This window comes from Leptodactylus fuscus, chromosome 5 (assembly GCF_031893055.1).
Source record: "Leptodactylus fuscus isolate aLepFus1 chromosome 5, aLepFus1.hap2, whole genome shotgun sequence".
NCBI lineage: Eukaryota > Metazoa > Chordata > Amphibia > Anura > Leptodactylidae > Leptodactylus > Leptodactylus fuscus.
The window spans coordinates 18,966,803-18,986,968 of record NC_134269.1 but is presented as its reverse complement, the minus strand read 5'-3'; the positions used below and the strand labels follow the sequence as shown (position 1 = coordinate 18,986,968).

The following is a 20,166-nucleotide window of genomic DNA, read 5'->3' as shown; positions in this document are numbered from 1 at the left end:
GTTAGAATGTTGTATACTATCAGTTAGAATGTTGTATACTATCAGTTAGAATGTTGTATACTATCAGTTAGAATGTTGTATACTATCAGTTAGAATGTTGTATACTATCAGTTAGAATGTTGTATACTATCAGCTAGAATGTTGTATACTATCAGTTAGAATGTTGTATACTATCAGTTAGAATGTTGTATACTATCAGTTAGAATGTTGTATACTATCAGTTAGAATGTTGTATACTATCAGTTAGAATGTTGTATACTATCAGTTAGAATGTTGTATACTATCAGTTAGAATGTTGTATACTATCAGCTAGAATGTTGTATACTATCAGTTAGAATGTTGTATACTATCAGTTAGAATGTTGTATACTATCAGTTAGAATGTTGTATACTATCAGTTAGAATGTTGTATACTATCAGTTAGAATGTTGTATACTATCAGTTAGAATGTTGTATACTATCAGTTAGAATGTTGTATACTATCAGTTAGAATGTTGTATGCTATCAGTTAGAATGTTGTATACTATCAGTTAGAATGTTGTATACTATCAGTTAGAATGTTGTATACTATCAGTTAGAATGTTGTATACTATCAGTTAGAATGTTGTATACTATCAGTTAGAATGTTGTATACTATCAGTTAGAATGTTGTATACTATCAGTTAGAATGTTGTATGCTATCAGTTAGAATGTTGTATACTATCAGTTAGAATGTTGTATACTATCAGCTAGAATGTTGTATACTATCAGTTAGAATGTTGTATACTATCAGTTAGAATGTTGTATACTATCAGTTAGAATGTTGTATACTATCAGTTAGAATGTTGTATACTATCAGTTAGAATGCTGTATACTATCAGTTAGAATATTGTATACTATCAGTTAGAATGTTGTATACTATCAGTTAGAATGTTGTATACTATCAGCTAGAATGTTGTATACTATCAGTTAGAATGTTGTATACTATCAGTTAGAATGTTGTATACTATCAGCTAGAATGTTGTATACTATCAGTTAGAATGTTGTATACTATCAGTTAGAATGTTGTATACTATCAGTTAGAATGCTGTATACTATCAGTTAGAATATTGTATACTATCAGTTAGAATGTTGTATACTATCAGTTAGAATGTTGTATACTATCAGTTAGAATGCTGTATACTATCAGCTAGAATGCTGTATACTATCAGTTAGAATATTGTATACTATCAGTTAGAATGTTGTATACTATCAGTTAAGTAAGTTACTTCCCTACAACCACCCTTTGGTTGACTTCCAATTAACCTCACAACCCCCTATATAATCAGTATCTGTACATATGACCTGACACACCACCATGTACCCAGTATACTTCTATTTCACCTTACATACCCTCATATAATGTATACATCTATATAAACTCAATGATCACCATATACTCATTATACTGCCATATCACTTCCCATACCACCATTTACTTATTATATACCGTATTACCTGACACATACCACCTGTAGAGTGGGTGGATGGGTGGGAGGTTGGTTGATTTGGGGTATAATAATCCTTGGGGTCTCGCTGTTCTCCTCGTTTGGTGGCAGGTGGACAATGGGCATGTGGTGGGTATGAGCGGGCGTATACTACCATATAACTAGTATACTTTAATATTATCTGACACACCATCATATATCCATTGTACCTCCATATAATTGTCCACATACTTATGTAACCAGTATACCACCGTATACCCTCATCATACCTCCATATATCCAGTATTCCGTCATACCACCATAAACATCACCATGTACTACCTCCATAAACCTCACATGTCACTATATATCCTCACAACTTATATCCTTATCACCTCCCTATATCCAGTATACTATAACCTTATACATCACCATATAACCAATACCACCAGTAGACATCTCTATGAGCTCACTACCAATCGATAGGGATTATAGGGTTAACCTGATCCATCTACCGAATGTAATTATCAGTGATTTATCACTTCAGGATCGTGGCAGTATGGTGGAAATTCTCACTCCACCCAGCACTCCGGTCAGAGAAGACGCACCTCGTATTTCGTCACCTCGCTCCCCAGTCTCCCCCTCCCTCCCTGTATACAACCAGCAGATTGCAGATCTCTGTATTATCCGTGTCAGCATAGAAAACACTCATGGAAACCTATACAAGAGCATCCTGGTAAGTAGCCATACCTTCTTATCACCAATGGGGTAGGTGATGGTCAATATGGCGGATATTATGGCTACCGCGACTCCGGTCTTCTTATATATAGTGATACATAATACCTAATTTTACATATTAATAAAGTTGGTATTTTTTTCCTCTTTTTTCAGCTCACCAGCCAGGACAAATCTCGCGTTGTAATACAAAGAGCTTTACATAAACATAACATCGAGTCGTGTAAGCCGGACGATTTCCAGCTAGTGCAGCTATTGTCGGAGACTAAAGGTGAGGAGGGCGGATTTATATTATTTCTCTATTATATTTGTATCAAACTTATTCTTTATATTTACTTCGTTTTAGGAATTTTTGTAATTTGGTCATTTTTTTTATCTTTTTCTTCAATATTTTTGTCCCATTTTATCATATATATATATACACACACTAACATTTCGTCCGCGGCCCCCCCCCCCTCCCCTGGGACCCACCGGCGCACTCCCACCCCTTGCTCAGTATATGCAGGAGTAGGGCGGTATCCCCCAACCACCTTTGTCCACGTATGTCCGCCATCCCAAGGTACCCTGCAGTACCGTGGGTCCCTAGACCCCCTCCCGCGTGCCCCCTGCCCCCACTCCAAAATCTCATTCCTTGGGGCCCCCCTTATCCCGCACGCCCCTTTTTCTCCCACGCCCCCCACTCATCCCACCCATCCCCCTCCTCCCCTGCCGTGCACCCCCCCATCCCTCCTGCCCCTACCCCCACCCCCCTCCAAAAACTCCCCCCAGAACTAAAACAGCCGGCGTAGTCACAAAATCTTTGGCACGCGATACTGTGTGCGACTGTAGAGAGAGGCTGCATGGTCGCTACACGCCAGAGTGTCTGGCAGACTCCATAGGTCGCATCTGCCAGCAGCCGCTGCGGTACAGCAGGCTGTGCCGTCATTGCCAACAGCGGCGCAGGCAACCCCTCCCCAGCAGAGGCAGAACTGTCATTGTGGCTTATGTAGACTGCATGATATGGCCACATTGACGTAAACTGGACTGGAATGGATTAGGTTAGTGGAGAAGGTTTAAGGGAATACAGATCTACTCAGATGGTGTCCTATGATGGTGTCCAGGGGCGTAACTACCGTGGTAGCAGCAGTAGCAGCTGCCACAGGGCCCGGGCCATTAGGGGGCCCGGTGACAGCCGCTACTGCTGCAGTTTTTTTAAAATAGGCAGTTACGGGCCCTATTCACTTGCCGATCCTGGCTGGGCCGGGATCGGCAAGTGACACCGCGGGCCCCACAGGGGCTATCATTATACTCGGGGGTCTTTGCAGACCCCCGAGTATAATGACCGGCGGATCGGGAGAGGTAATGGAACATAAAAAACACTGTTACTTACCTCTCCGCGATCCTGCCAGGCCTCCGTCCTACTGTTGTCTGACGTCTCTGACGTCACATGAACCCAGCATGCTTCCCGGGTCATGTGACGTCCGACGTCATTAAAGAAGGACGCGAGAGGAGGACAGCACAGCACAGGAGCCGGGGAACAGGTAAGAAGCAACAGTGGGTTGTTTTTTTTATGTTTTTATTCCCCGGGTCTCCGATTATTATACTCTGGGGTCTGAAAAGACCCCAGAGTATAATAATTGTTTATGGGTGTCCACAGAGGGACACTATTGGATTTAATACTGTGTGCAGGGGCCACTATGGGGTTAATACTGTGTGCAGGGGCCACTATAGGGGTTAATACTGTGTGCAGGGGCCACTATTGGGGTTAATACTGTGTGCAGGGGCCACTATAGGGGTTAATACTGTGTGCAGGGGCCACTATAGGGGTTAATACTGTGTGCAGGGGCCACTATTGGGGTTAATACTGTGTGCAGGGGCCACTATTGGGGTTAATACTGTGTGCAGGGGCCAGTAAGGGACATAATAGAGTGCGGAGGAGGGGGTCGGTCGAGGTCTTCGGCGTCAGTTGGGATGGGGGGGGGGGGCCCCCATGTCAAAAGTTCGCCACGGGGCCCCGCCATTCCTAGTTACGCCACTGATGGTGTCCTATGATGGTGTCCCATGATGGTGTCCCACGATGGTGTCCCATGATGGTGTCCTATGATGGTGTCCTATGATGGTGTCCCATGATGGTGTCCCATGATGGTGTCCTATGATGGTGTCCTATGATGGTGTCCTATGATGGTGTCCTATGATGGTCTCCCATGATGGTCTCCTATGATGGTGTCCTATGATGGTCTCCTATGATGGTGTCCCATGATGGTGTCCCATGATGGTGTCCTATGATGGTGTCCTATGATGGTGTCCTATGATGGTCTCCCATGATGGTCTCCCATGATGGTGTCCTATGATGGTCTCCTATGATGGTGTCCTATGATGGTCTCCCATGATGGTCTCCTATGATGGTGTATACTGAACCACTATGTAGTATTAGTAGTCATCATAATACGTTGGATTTCCACTATCTAATTCTATCCCTCTGATCCATTACAGAACTGACCATCCCGGACACCGCCAATGTCTATTACGCCATGAACACTTCCGCCAACTTTGACTTTGTGCTACGAAGGAGAGTTAAAGTCAGCTGACCTTCAGACCTGCAAAGCCCATGATCTTGGGTTAGGGACTTTCTGAAGAACCATCTCCATTAATGTAGTCCTTTACTCCAACATGTATATTTATGAAGACGTGTAGCCTATAGCAACTGGAAAGTTCATCTTCTAAACCTATGTTCCTCCATTTTTTCTTAGCCTTTGCTCCAAGACGTCGGCTTTTGGTGGTTACCCTTAAAGTATGTCTTCTAATGTGCCCCGCCCCTAACATTCAAGATGTCTATTCATCTAAGAGAATTTATATAAAAACACCCTAGAAATTTTTCAAAAATATTCTGTATATGCACACCTCCTATGTTGATGATGCTATAGGAATAATCCCAGAAGATGGGGGCAATCTTTTTAAAAAAGAACATGACAATGTACCGGAAAAGCGTTGAGATGTTGGATGTTGAGGTGTATGGCTTATGATTTATTAGCTAAAGGGGTATTCCAGCTCGGCCGTTCCCGGAAGCCCCATTGAAGTGAATAGAGAGAGTCCTGCTTGAGCGTCGTACTCACTACATCACCGAGATTGGGGGGGTCAGGGACCTCCATTCTTGAGACAGATGCAGGTTCTAAGGATGGCAGTATTATAGTCCATTATAGAGGTGGAATTCTGGTCCCTAGTGGGTAACAACATATTAGTTTTATCCTCATCCATAACAGGCAGTATTATTGTACTTATATTGTATACTATTCTGTAGGGGACTATATTAAAGTAGTTATATTTTTATCCTCGGGGCAGTTTTATAGTAGTTACATTTTTGTCCTCAGGGGGTCAAAATAATAGCTAAAAAAAACTAGATAACTATTTCTCTAAGTCAATATATGCTCAGAATAGTTAACTTTTAATCAGAAGTGGAGATAATGAGCACTTAAAGGAGACCTGTCATCACTTCTGCTTCTTTGCATCCATAAATAGTCACTCTTCCGTTGATTCTGGCGCAGTTGGAATTTTTTCTCTAGCCCCCACCGTTCCCGAGCAGTCACCTCTGATAGTTGCAGTATAACTTTGCTTTCTGCTGTAAGGTGGGCGGACCTGGGTTAGAGCCCGCCCACCTGGCGGCAGAGAGCTAAGTTGTGTTGACACTAAGAGAAATGATTGCTGGGGAACGGTAGGGGCTAGAGAAAAAATTCCAACTGCGTTGAAATCAGTGGAGCGATGTCTATTGAAGAACATAAAGACTTGTAGGAGGTGGGGGAATGTCTCCTTTAACAAAACTCCTCCCAGGAGGGGTAAAATTTGTGCTTAACTCTAAGTCACAATGGGAGAAACATTCAAAACCTAAGTTTTGGAATAGTTAGATATTTCTCTCAATAATGTTAACAATGACTGGAATTGCTCCTAAATTTTAATATTGAATCCTGATTATTTTTTTTCTTCGAAATCCCCTCTAACTATCCCCAGGATTAGTACTTAAACAGTTAAAAAATGCAGACGTACACTGCTATATGGTCCACATTCTGGGCCAGGAGATCTGGAGGCAGTATGCAGTATGCTTCACTGCTTATGACATTTCAAAGGATTGACCCTGGTGTGGACTGAGCAAAAATGTGTCAAGGGGGAGGGGCGTATTGTGCGGTGCTATACAATAACCAAACCCCCAATAGTAAATTAGATCTTGGTGTTATGTAAGTATAGCCATGTCTGAAGTTATTAGATGCTCAATGTATCTAGCCAAATATTGGATTGTCTTAAAGGGTCGGCCCACTATTGTAGCCGAATTCATGTCGTAAGATTAGTGTTACTTATCATTTTTGATGATATGTTTATTTGATCACTTAGATCTTCCATAGTTTATTGTGCAGGGTTTACAAGTTCAGGCCGCCCAATAAACGCATCACTTCCTGTTTGGGTGACCACCATAGAAGTACATGCAGATAGAAACAATTTTTCACAGGAAGTTGACTCGATCTTGATCCACATCAACTTAACTTAGGTTCCTTCAATTCCCACAAGGTGGAAAGAGTAAGAAGAAGAAATTCTGTGGATCTTTATATTAAGATTAGGGATTGGGGAAGATGGACGAGCTTTAACCATTGAATCGGTCTGGTCGGTCATTAAAGGTGCAACTTTTTTTTTCAAAAAATTCCAAAAATTTGAAAAGGAAAAAAAAGACATAATTTTTTTCATCATTCCAGTATATGAAGACATCTACTCATCTTCAAATGTGACCAAGTGTAGACCACCTCCTGGGGAGACCCTTTAGCTGCTTCGTTCTGTTGAAGCTCCGTATCCAAACTTTTTGTAATGACCAAAGGGTTAATTGTTTCTTTTTGTGAGTGTTATCAACCAAACAATCGGCACCAATAATGCAATTTTTAACCTATTGACCAACAAGATGGACATCCAAAGTAATGTGACCACTAACTACTTGAGTCATACAATAAAAAGCACTTTAATACAAGATACTGTGTCATTTTTGTGGGTGGTCCAGTGGCGAGAATTTGGGAATGATCATGTCAGTTGTGGGATAGTGCAAGGAAGTCCTACTGCTGGGACACTCAGCAATATACTTTTATTCATGTAGAAACCCTGCAGCGTGTGTTCAATTTCTTTATAGCACACCCAGAGGTGAAATGAGGTATTGCACAGTTCACATTAAAATCAATGGGCTGTTCATGTACATGTCCTCCAAACAGAAACTCTTTGTAGCCGCTCTCTACTCTGGCTACTACATGATAACAGAAGAGTCCTGAATGGGGTCACCCTCTATACTACCTGGTGGCGGGCATTCTAAATTTTGGTGGAGAGTTTTACATTGGGTATATCGAAAGAGATTGTAAGAGATGGTATGTGTATTTGACAATTTTGAGTTGAGGTATGAATTGGCAGGGTCATGGTAGTTTAGGGGTTGTGGGGTCAATTTAGAGGGTCGCTGTACTGTATGAGGTCAGTTTAGAGCGTCGCTGTACTGTATGGGGTCAGTTTAGAGCGTCGCTGTACTGTATGGGGTCAGTTTAGAGGGTCGCTGTACTGTATGGGATCAGTTTAGAGGGTCGCTGTACTGTATGGGATCAGTTTAGAGGGTCGCTGTACTGTATGGGATCAGTTTAGAGGGTCGCTGTACTGTATGGGGTCAGTTTAGAGGGTCGCTGTACTGTATGGGGTCAATTTAGAGGGTCGCTGTACTTTATGGGATCAGTTTAGAGGGTCGCTGTACTGTATGGGATCAGTTTAGAGGGTCGCTGTACTGTATGGGGTCAGTTTAGAGCGTCGCTGTACTGTATGGGGTCAGTTTAGAGGGTCGCTGTACTGTATGGGATCAGTTTAGAGGGTCGCTGTACTGTATGGGGTCAGTTTAGAGCGTCGCTGTACTGTATGGGGTCAGTTTAGAGGGTCGCTGTACTGTATGGGGTCAGTTTAGAGGGTCGCTGTACTGTATGGGATCAGTTTAGAGGGTCGCTGTACTGTATGGGGTCAGTTTAGAGGGTCGCTGTACTGTATGGGGTCAGTTTAGAGGGTCGCTGTACTGTATGGGGTCAGCTTAGAGGGTCGCTGTACTGTATGGGATCAGTTTAGAGGGTCGCTGTACTGTATGGGGTCAGTTTAGAGGGTCGCTGTACTGTATGGGGTCAGTTTAGAGGGTCGCTGTACTGTATGGGGTCAGTTTAGAGGGTCGCTGTACCGATGGGTGATGATTATGTTTCTGAAGTGTCTTTAGGCTAGGACTGACCTAGTGGATTGGATTTCTTACCATGGTCACCTATACCGATCCTTCCACTAAGGTTACATTGGGGTCATGATGACGCTACATATTTACCACGACTCCCAGGTGACCCTATTTTGGTTCCTCTATAATTACATGTATACGGAATAGCTCAGACAACAATCATTATAGCGGCGAGGCAGTAGGTGATATAGCGAGGTTCCGCATGCTACTCCTATAGTTTATATCATTGACCCAGATGAGACTTCCCCTCGGCAGACGCCATAAACTCCCATATTGTGGTGTAATTGTAGAGCCATGAATCACCCGAATATCTAGGTCACACACCTCACATTGTTACTGGTTAGACTGGTTTAGGTGCAATAAATCTAGGAGGATAATACTAGTATGTGAAGCGTGTAGTGCAATAGTACTAAAGTATAGGGTATATGGGTAACACAACAGGGGGCTGAGGGAGGGACCCTCGTCTATTAGACAACATGGAGAAAGGTGTTTGTTCGGGAGGACTAAACCCTACACCCTACATGGACTGCTTCCCCATCCCTTATCTAGAGATGAACAGTTACCACTAGAGGCACTAACTCCATATGCATTGAACCCAATAATAACACCTTATACGGTGAGCTCCCTCTAGTGGTGACATCCAGGTGCCAGAATGTATTTTCAACAGTTTTTCAGGAACAGATTAACCCCTCATATGTATGCCCTGGGTCCCATAGGGATGTGTGGAACCCAGCTCTAATCACGGACCATTAACCCCCCAGGTATGGTGTTCGCCAACTGAATTCACTTTAGATTGCAATGTGATGTAACGACTGCAGGTCCAACCAGGGGTGAACCTAGCCTTTTTGCCGCCTGAGGCGGATGACAGAAAGCTGCCCCCCACCAATCCCAACACCCCCACACACACACACATACACACACACAGCAAAAAGGCTAGGTTCACCCCTGACTACACAGCATGTAGTCCAAAAAAATTTCAATTTTTGGACCCCATGCTGTGTAGTGATTAACCCCCTCCCCCCCACCGGTGTCCGCTTACCTGCAGCTCCCTGTTCTTGGTCCGGTCCTCTGTCTGGTCTTCAGAGCACCCCCCTTCCCCAAGCATAGGACGCAGGCACACGTTGGGTGCGGGCCTGATTATGTGGCCACGTCACCCAGCGTGTGGGGAGGAGGGGGCGGAGCGGAGGGGGCGGCGTTAGCAGGCAGGGAGAGGACCTGCTCTCTGCTAAGCGTGAGGGGCGGCCGCTGGAGCAGCACTGCTAATAGGTAAGTTAAAGCAGCACTGCGTCCACAGGGCCTCCCCAATCCACCACTCGCTTCCCGTGCCGGGCTGCCGAGACAGTGACGCTAAGCCAGTCCAGGACAGCTTGTCCTGGACTAGCTTAGGTCAGTAAAAATGCCAACACCCCCACCCCCACCCCTGGGGCCCCGGCATAGCGCTGCCTGAAGCAGTTGCTTCAGGTTGCCTCATGAGAGGTGCGGCGCTGTGTCCAACCCCCCCCACAAACCCCCCCACAAACTACAACTTGCCCCACAAAAAAAAGCCCATTACTTGGTTCTGTACACGGAAATATAAAAAAGTTTCAGGTGTCAGAAGATGGCGATGGATTGAAATTTTTTATACGTGTTGCTTAAAAGCGATGACACAAAACACAGGACGCTCGAAGAAATTTGGCGTATACGGTATATTTAACCTGCAATGAGAGTAAGAAGGAATTATTTATGTTATCAATTGAAAACTAAGGCCCCGTTCCAACGATGTAACGCGGCGCTCATTCTGACATGTAAACACGTGTCAGAGTTAGCGCTGCAAAACAGAATCCCTAAAATCGTTTGTGTCTCCTGCACACACCCTAATGACTTCTATTGGAGAGTTTTCTAGGCATGCTCTGTGACCGGTGCAGAGGACTCTGGTATCACCTCTTGTGATTGGTGGATTCTATATCTTATCTACCTGCACATGACCGCTGTGGCCATCAGGGTGCTGGAAAGTGAGGGGATGCTGCAAAGAATTCTCCAACAGAAAACAGGAAATATTAGCATAGTATACGGCTTAGTGGTCAAAGTCAGAACTGCAGGATTTTTAGGACTGTCTCGAGACAGATATAGCAGAAACTTCAGAGTGAAAGTCAGTATAGCAATTGCAGGGAAACAGGCTGATGAGAGGAGAAGGAAACATTTTTCCCAAAACCTGCTGCTGCGGTGCTGACACTTGCTGGGTCCCTGCTGCTCTCCACCTCCTCTACACACATAGGAATGGCCGACTGATGCCCGGCCTGTTATACTGATCACCATAAGCCAATGACTGGCAGAAGTAGAAGCTGAAAGTGTCTTGTGTCTGTCTCATACAGAAGGAAGTGGGAAGAAGAAGGAACCAAGACATGGCCAGAGCTGTCCCTGGAAAACCCCTCATTGGCATTGGATGAGCGGAGACGTTGTGCGCCACCTTGAGTCTGACATTAGTATAGCGCCAAGTACCTTGTCCCTATTAGACTATGATCTGTGTCTGTAATAATGTAATGGTGGTGTACCAGTTGTATATACTATATACCATCACACCCAGTCCTGCCACATAATGTGTATACCCTGTACTCAGCGCTCACCATTAAACTCCAGGCCTTGAGACTTCCTGTAAAAGAAATGACAAAGTGTCACCTACAGTATTGTATACATAGACAGCCGTCACTCACAGTCCTGTATACATAGACAGCCGTCACTCACAGTCCTGTATACATAGACAGCCGTCACTCACAGTCCTGTATACATAGACAGCCATCACTCACAGTCCTGTATACATAGACAGCCGTCACTCACAGTCCTGTATACATAGACAGCCGTCACTCACAGTCCTGTATACATAGACAGCCGTCACTCACAGTCCTGTTTACATAGACAGCCGTCACTCACAGTCCTGTATACATAGACAGCCGTCACTCACAGTCCTGTATACATAGACAGCCGTCACTCACAGTCCTGTATACATAGACAGCCGTCACTCACAGTCCTGTATACATAGACAGCCGTCACTCACAGTCCTGTATATACTTACAAATACTGGTTCAGTAATACGCGGGGGTGGAAGCACTTGTATATCAGGTATATGATGATGGGCAGGAGCAGCAGCGCCAGAACTGTCAGGACAAGACACAAGAATTAGCTGGTATCCAGTATGTTCCTTCTTGTCGTGATAGAAGACGCAGAGCTCATGTACCTAATAGGATCCCCCATAGAAGGGAGAATCCCCCGCCAGAATTACGGAACTCGATGGCGTCATCTGATGAATTCATTGCGGCACCTGCAGAAAGCATACACGACATATAATATTGTATAATAACCTGCATTGTATAATATAATGTATAATAACCTTCCGGCCTCATTGCCCTATATCCTACGTGGCACCATTTAGGGAGAACATATATACTGGACCGCACTATACTCTTCATGTTTAATAATCAATCCCATATATATTCAGAACTACAACCCCCACTGTACACTAATAATACAATGTATACCCCGGACTACAACCCCAACACTAATCTAAGGCTTATACACTGGCACATGTACCTAGGACGGTGCACAGGTGAAAAACCTGCAGGGCAACGATTTCTAGGAGTCGCTGCATTGCTGCTAGGGGGCGCTATATTCTTATGAAGAGTATGTGTGATAATGTCATGGGTAATAACATTGTGATGTCAGCATTCTAACAATGGAGTCATGGATACAAGCGAGTTATCATGGCAACCAGTAACTCAAACATATAACCAAGGCCTGTTCAGATCTCGCAGATCAATATGGCTGCTGCTATGACAATGGCCAAGGACGAAATCACTAATAATCAGACCGAAACGTAAGCATAGCTATGTCTCAGGCTGATATGTACTCGAATACAGGTGTAGTCTGATTAGATGAAGGAGCTTGCCACAAGAGGGCGCCAAAGTGATTCCCCCACTGCAGGATAAAAAGGCTTTCAGAGGCTACTTTTGGGTAGTGTACCTCTTGGTGAGAGTTCATTGACTATTAGACATGCCTCTATGACGTACGCAAAGACATATTGCCCAGTTGAAAGACTTTTGAGAGGCTTTGGATGGAGAGTCAATATGGTCACTTTGACAAACTGCAGCCACATGTGTGGCCTCTCATGAGAGCTGGCGTTTTTCAGAATAATGCTCACCCACACACAGTTAGGGGGTATTCACACGGAGTAAAGTGGCGCTGATTCTGGCACGATAACTTGCGTAAGAATCAGCACTGATTAAAATACTCCCATTGACTTCAATGGGTTCCGCGCAGATAATGGAACGCATTGAAGTCAATGGGTGTCTTTTAATCAGTGCTATTAAAAAATATATATAAATATCACAAAATAAAAATTCGATGAAAACAAAATGGTGTCATGGCTCGTCTTAGTCCTGTTTATCGGGACACTGGTCCCCTTTGGTAATACAAGGACTGATCCTTACGCTCCCATCTTCCTCGATGTGCAGGTTCCACTGTGGTCTTGGAGACTTGAAGCTCATCTTAAACACTTTCATCTTCCCCTCAGGTGACAGTTCGCGATACACCAAGAACTGGTTTGGAAAATACCTTTCGACAGCCGGAAACAACCCATCAGCCCCCTCAGAGTTTGGTGTTGCAGACACTAAGGATAAGTTCACACGGAGCAAAGTGCAGCGCAATCTGTCACGTATACACGTGCCGGCAGATGACGCGCTCAAAATGCTCCCATTCATTTCAATGGGAGTTAGGAGCGTATACACTGCGTTATTTTGCACCCGTGATTTTGCAGCCGTATACACTCCTAACTCCCATTGAAATGAATGGGAGCATTTTGAGCTTATATTCGGGTCGGCTTATACTCGAGTATATATGGTACTTCAAATCCCCCCCATTCTGAATTTTTTTCCAGCTTCCCAGTACATTGTACAGAATAATTAATGGCGGCATTATGAAGAAAAATTTGTCCCGGAAACATTAAGACCTCATATGGCTCTGAGAGCGGAGAAATAAAGAAGTTATGGAGTTTGGAGGGAGGGGAGTCCAAAATCCAAAAATACCGTCGGCAGGAAGGGGTTTAAAGCATACAAATCACCTTACACATTAGTATATACTATATACAGTCATCCACATCACAGGCAGGACACGTCTGAGAACACCTTGTTGTGTAAGCCGTGATTCTGGTGTATTATGCAATTTCCTTCTGTAACGTGTTGTGTCCCAGAGTATTACATGGGATGAGTGCGACTTATCTGCCGCCATGTCTAGTGAGGGGCTTAATAACAAGTGACCTGTGACCGACAGATAAGAGCCCTGACGGCGGGAAGGAGAGTAATACAAGGATGTTTTTGTTTACAAACCTGCCGTCACATATTTGGCACCGGCCTATCAGCCATCACCAGATAATACTTCACTTTCACTGATACGGGCGTTTATTGCTATTCAGCTTCTCCATGAATATAATATATGAAAGGGATTCTATCATTTACTAAAGTGATTTTGAGGTAAGCATATGCCTGAATAGTCTTTAAATGGTTATTCAGGTGCTGCCTCCAGTTTTTAGTAGAAGCGGGTAACTAATATGATGCCCACAGAGCACCCTGGACGTTCCCCCGGGCCAGCGAGCACCCACCATGTCATACCTCCGAACTGCCCCTCCGTTGCTTGTAATCCAAAAGACCCCCTCCTCCACACGTCCAGTGCCGCCTATATCGTCTGTAGTCCCTACATTCTGAAATCCCATGCCTGCGCAGTAACGCTCCGTTCTGAGCGGCACTGCCCATGCCCAAGCACTAGAGATGAGCGAGTAGTATTCGATCAAATACCTCGCCGCCATAGGAATGTGTGTAAGCAGCCGAACACCAAGGGGTTAAATACATTGAATATTCGATGCGCTTCACCCCATGGTGTTCGGCCGCTTACACGCATTCCTATGGCGGCGAGGTGTTCGATCGAATACTACTTGCTCATCTCTACCGAGCGCCATTTTGTTGTAGACCGTGCAGTTCTCTACAGCGTAGCAGGAAAAAAGCAATATGGCCAATTGACTATATACTTTCAACTTTGTGCCTCCTATAAAAAAACGGAATAAAAAATGATCAAACCATCAAACCTTCCCCAAAAAACGCCATCTTGCCCCCATTAAACGATGCCTTGCTCAGCTCCATATATGTAAATATAAAAAAGTTACAGGTGTCCAATTCCACAGTCCTCTGTGGACTTTCTGCTTCAATTATACCTATAGAAAAACCGCTGGCATTTCTGTAGGTATAATTAACATCTGCAATGGTCTGCACGTGTATTGCCTCATTGTGTGGATGAGATTAGCTAGAATCCCTCACACTTTTCAGAAACTGTAAAAAAAAACCTGCGATTCGGCCTGAAGACATTCCCTCCTCCGGACTAGGCCAATCATTGGGCCAAATTCGGAGCAGAGTGAGCGGCTGGATGTTGGTGCCGTGCACCGGCTTTCAGTCGCGGCGACCCGGCTTTTGGATCGGAACCTGAGGCGGCCTCCGATCCAAAAAACTTCACGTAAACTTACCCTTACATGGTGTTGTAGTCAACGCCTGTTTTCATATCACCTGCAGCGGCGGGAGGTGCACCGCATTTATGAAGAGGCGCTTACTTTTTCCGAACTTGGATGCTCCCTTTGTCTAGCATAAATGATAATAGATCTAGTGCCGAGGCCAGGCCCCCATACATCAAAGGGGCACGGTGAAGGAAAACAAAAAGACTGAGTTTAGCCTGGGAACTCTGTTGTGGATTGTTCCATGTGCACAAGACCATATAGTGAGGATCCTCTGCAGCAGGTAACAGTGATGTGAATCCCTCAGAGGATCAGTCTGGGGTCTGTTTACCTTCTAGTAATAAGTTGAGCAGTATCGCACCTCATGGACCTCGTTCCATATTGGCCTAGTAGTGTGTGGTTCATCGTACTCCTGTAGAGAAATTATGGGGAAATCTCCTGACTCAGAGAAGCCAGTCTTGTCATCCCGCTTTGCGTGACCCACCTGCAGCGCGGGCTGGGCCCCCCATTCCGTCCCCTTTCCAACCCCCCCCCGACCCCCTTTCCACCACCCCCCGCAATCCCAGCCCCCTTTCCACCACCACCCTGACCCCGGCCACCTTTCTACCCCCGCGACTCCGGCCCCCTTTCCACCCCCCCCATACCCTGGCTCACTTTACCCCCCAACCCCCGCGACCAAGGACCCCCCAGTGTCCCAGTCACTCCTTCCTTTTCCCACCCTCGGGGCCCTGGCGGACTTATCTCTCCATGCCGGGCAGCGGGCTCAACCAATGGCTGCCTGCTGTGTACTCCGCATATGCGACGCCATGTTCTTCCTGTCGCTCGGCGGCCGGCTTGAGCCTCTATAGCTCCGCCCCCTCTCTAGCGCACATTGTCCATCGCCCCGCTCTGCACGTGATGCAAACCTATCGGAGGCCAGCCGAAAGAGTCGGGCTGACGTCATCTCAGGTCCTGCAGAGGAGCCGGAGCAGACTTTCGCCGGTAACGTTCGGGATTTTGGAGGCAGGAGCGGTATACGAAGTAGCCTATCTTTCCTTCCCAGTGGCCATCTAGGTATGTGTGAAACCTCACGCCAATCTGTTCAGCCATTTGGGCGTCATTGAGGAATAAACATCCAAACAAACAAACCCACAAACATCCAAACAAACGTTCACATTTATAATATTAGTAGGATGTGAAAGTTTGGATGTTTGTTCCTCAATCACACAAAAACGGCTGAACAGATTTGAATGAAATTTGGCACATATATAGATTGTAACCTCGATTAAAACTTAGGCTACTTTTTATCCCGGTAAATAACACGGCTTCATGACTGTTATGAATTTATGTTCACATACTATATTACACTGCTCCTGCAGCAGCTTATCTCAGGTCCCAGGGCTGTTATCTCTCTGTGTAAACACACACTAACCCTAAGTGGATTGTCTACAGACATTTGCATATTATCTGATCTGCTCAAGGCAGTGCAGACAAACTGACATCAAGGGAAAACACCTTTAATCCAAATTGGCAGTTTGTCAATTTTAAACATGTCTGGAAAAAGAAAATCTAATTTGGCGTGAACAACGAGAGCTATGAAGGAAGACAGAAGTCACAGACTTCTCAAGTGGAGCTGAGGGGGATCATCGACTCCAACAACACTCTCATTATGTGACGTCCAAGCGAGCTGCTGAGATACCGGAACAATTACAGGCACAGTGCGAAGAACAATTTCAATGCCAGGCCAACTTGAGAGCTGCCGAAACGCCGTAACAAGCGGATCATTAACGCCAACAACACGCTCATTATATGGCTTCCCAGCGAGCTGCTGAGATGCCGGAACAATCCCAGGCACAGCGCGAGGACCGTGTTCAGAGACCGGCCAGCTTGACAGCTGTCAAAACACCGGAGCAGCTGGATCATCAACGCCAACAATGCGCTCATTATATGGTGTCCCAGAGAGCTGCTGAGTTGCTGGAAAAATCACAGGCACAAAGGGGCAACACGGCTCAGTGGTTAGCACTGCAGCCTTGCATCGCTGGGTCCTGGTGTTCAAATCCTGCCAAGGGCAAAAAAAACATCTGCAAGGAGTTTGTATGCTCTCCCCATGTTTGCTTGGATTTCCATCCCATATTCCAAAAAGACATACTGATAGGGGGAAAAAAAAAAAAAAAAATCATAGTCATGGGCTGAGGAACAAGGTCAGCAGCAAAAATGCCAGAGCCGGCAAACCATCGACGGCAGCAATTTGCTGAATATAGGCGGATCATCCAATCCAACAACCTGCAGATGAAGGCGCGGGCAGAGACTAGTATATATATGTGTATATATATATATGTATATATATAAAGCTTCGCACATGAATGCACTGAACACAGTGACACAATATGTAGCAGTGATTTTATACCGTCACGTGTATCTCGCCACGTAGCTCGTGCTTTGCGCAGACAGACTGTTTCAGCCCCTCGGTTTATCTTCTTATAAGTCGTTCTGGTTAGTGGACGAGCTGTGAAGCTGTAATAAAAATAGAAGTTATCTGCCTGACGTAAAAAAATTCTCATTTGTACAATTGTTCTGTTATGTTTGGCGAGATAGAGCCGGGCCTGGTCTTCTGTCTTCCATTACACAAAGTTTCTCTAGAATTGTATCAGCTTTCCCTGGATAGGACAGGCTTCCTGCGAAAGGTGGTGCAGGCCGCAGTGAAGGGGTTAAAAGCAGACGTAGTGGCGGGAGAATTGTATCGGAGACGTAGGAGGAACTGTGTCTGTTGTGCCAGATAAGGGGACAGCGGGCACCAGTTTGGCCGTTCTCTCTCCACCCTGTCTTGTGGTCTCATTCACATTATGTAACGTTCCCCTGTACAGACCGCCATAAAGAGCAACACTGTTGTCCATGGCAACCAGTCAGATCATGGCAGAAACAATGGCATTTTGGGGTCTTCCGCTGCATATGGATCTTGTGACAGCACTGGAGAGATGTTTTGTACAGCGCTCCAAATTACTGCATGGTCATGAAAGACTTGATTCAAGTCAATTCTAAAAATTTGTTCATTCCAATGATAATGCACAATGTCTGCCCCAAAATGACCCAGACTTTTACCACTTTGCAGTTTGCCAAGGCAAACACCCAGTGAACCTAGCCTCTCTGCTGCCTGAGGCGGAAGATGAAAAGACACGGACCATACAGGCCCAAAGCCTATGCTAGCAGTAACAGGCTATTACTACTAGCACAGGCTTTGGGCCTGTATGGTACTGCTAGTGCAGGCTTTGGGCCTATATGGTAATATCCCAGACTACGTGACGTCTGGGACATTACCATACAGGCCCGAAGCCTGCTAGGATTAACATCGGATCCCGGAGAGGTGAGTAACACTGTTTATTATGTTCCCTCACCTCCCCTGGGGCTCCGATTATTATACTTGGGGTCTGAAAAGACCCCCAAGTATAATAACAGCGGTAGTGGGATCGCGGCCTGAGCCTTCCGCAGCCTATAGTAGAAGGGGAAGCGGGAGCGGCAGTGAGCAGGCCCGGGGAGGTAGGTGAATGGGCCACTACCTGTTGGGGATACTCCATCAGGTAGCGACCTATTATAAAAAAAAACAAAAAAAGATCTGTAACTTACCGACCTCGCCGCTGCTCCCACCGCCGCCGCTTCCTCTTCACCTGGCGATAAGATATCTGCGACACCGAGGTCTAAACCAGCGCAGGAGAGGCCACTCGGGTTGAAACTCATCCTAGACTTAATTTTAGCCAACAGTACGTACATGGGGGGGGGGGGGGGGGGTTAATCTTTCAGAACAGGTGCCAAGCAGAAAAGGGAGGTATGGTACAAAGAGCGAGCTGTATCCATTGCACCAATGGCACTGTGTAACTCTTCTGTGCTATTCCAATGTGCAGGTAGGACAGGAACGTTCATTTTCAAGAAGTGGTCATCAAGTCATTCAGGTTTCTTAATATTTGTTCTCTTAGGGCTCGTTGACACGGGCACAGAGGGGATTCCGCGCCATAATCCGCACCCTCACAATGACGGTCTATGGAGACCGCCAGGCTACTTTTTTCTGTGTGTGCCCTGTTGCCGCTCACGGAAAAAAAGAAGCGAGCTGCCCTTTCTTCAGGCGGATTCCGTGGCTCGCTGAGCCACGGCGTCCGCCTCACGGTAGCAACCTCCGGAATCGGCCCATTCATTTGAGCCAACTCCGGAGGGAGAAGCCGCAACTGTCGGAAGCCGTGACAGTCATGGCAGACGGATTTTGGCCCTAGAGTGACGCAGCTCCCCGTGTCACTCTCGGTGCCAAAATCCACCATTATGCTCCCCTGTGTGAACTTAGCCTTAAGGTCACACCACAGTATTTCATTTGGGCCGAGGCCTGGACTGTGACTAGGACGTTACAACACCGCAATTCTCTTTCCGCCATTCTGATTTGATGGTGTGCTTGGGATCACTGACCTGTTGCAGGACTCCAGGCTTTCGTTGTTGGACTTCACATTTGAGTTCAATTGATCTCAATAACTGCAAGGTGTCAAGGTCCTATGGCTGCAAACCAAGTCCTATTCATAGCCCCTCCACCACCGTGCTTGATATTGATAGTTGGAGTGAGGGGTTGGTGCTGATAAGCTGGCTTTGGTTTTCACCAAACATGGCCAAACATCTCAAATTGGGTCTCGTCTGTCCAAAGGACATTGTTCCAGAAGTCTTTTTGGTTTGTTTAGATGAAACCTTGCAAACATAAAGGGGTTGTCTGCCCGCAAATTGAATATTCCTACTGATGAACTATCCACAGGGCACCCACACAGATCATCTTGTACTTACTTGCCTGGGGGCCAGTAGGGAGCATTATTAGTTGTCTGGGATCACTGGGGAGCATTGGATGTCTGAAGACCCCTTGGGAGTATATACTGTGTGTTGGGTTACTGGAGGGCATGATACTGTGCGGAGCCACTAAGAGAGCTTGGGGATGGTAAATGGTGGATTTTTGCATGTGCCGGGTGGAAGGATGGTGTAGCTTTCAGGGCGCATTCACATGGTTCAGTTGCAATGCAATTACAATGGCATCAAAACTGCAACGTACAAAAGCCTGAAGTTTTGATGTGTTTTTTGGTGAGGTTTTCTAAATTTTCAAGTGAAACAAGTTTACTGTATATCCCAGCTGTAATTTCAGAAATTGTGCTAAAAACACATCAATGCTGTATTTTTTTTTTGTCTGTTGGTAAAATTACTTGGTCGTGGTGTCCCGACAAA

General features: G+C 45.6%; 1 protein-coding gene across 3 annotated transcripts in view; it reads left to right on the top strand.

The window, feature by feature from the left end:
• RGL3 (ral guanine nucleotide dissociation stimulator like 3) overlaps positions 1–5,567 on the top strand; it is a 33,803-nt gene extending 28,236 nt beyond the window's left edge. For all 3 annotated transcript variants that reach the window (XM_075272549.1, XM_075272550.1, XM_075272551.1), the window contains 3 exons: positions 1,992–2,180; positions 2,336–2,450; positions 4,652–5,567. In XM_075272549.1, the coding sequence (XP_075128650.1) occupies positions 1,992–2,180; positions 2,336–2,450; positions 4,652–4,746 (399 nt within the window). In that variant the 3' untranslated portion in view covers positions 4,747–5,567. The remainder of the gene's footprint in view (positions 1–1,991; positions 2,181–2,335; positions 2,451–4,651) is intronic.
• Positions 5,568–20,166: the final 14,599 nt, after the last annotated feature.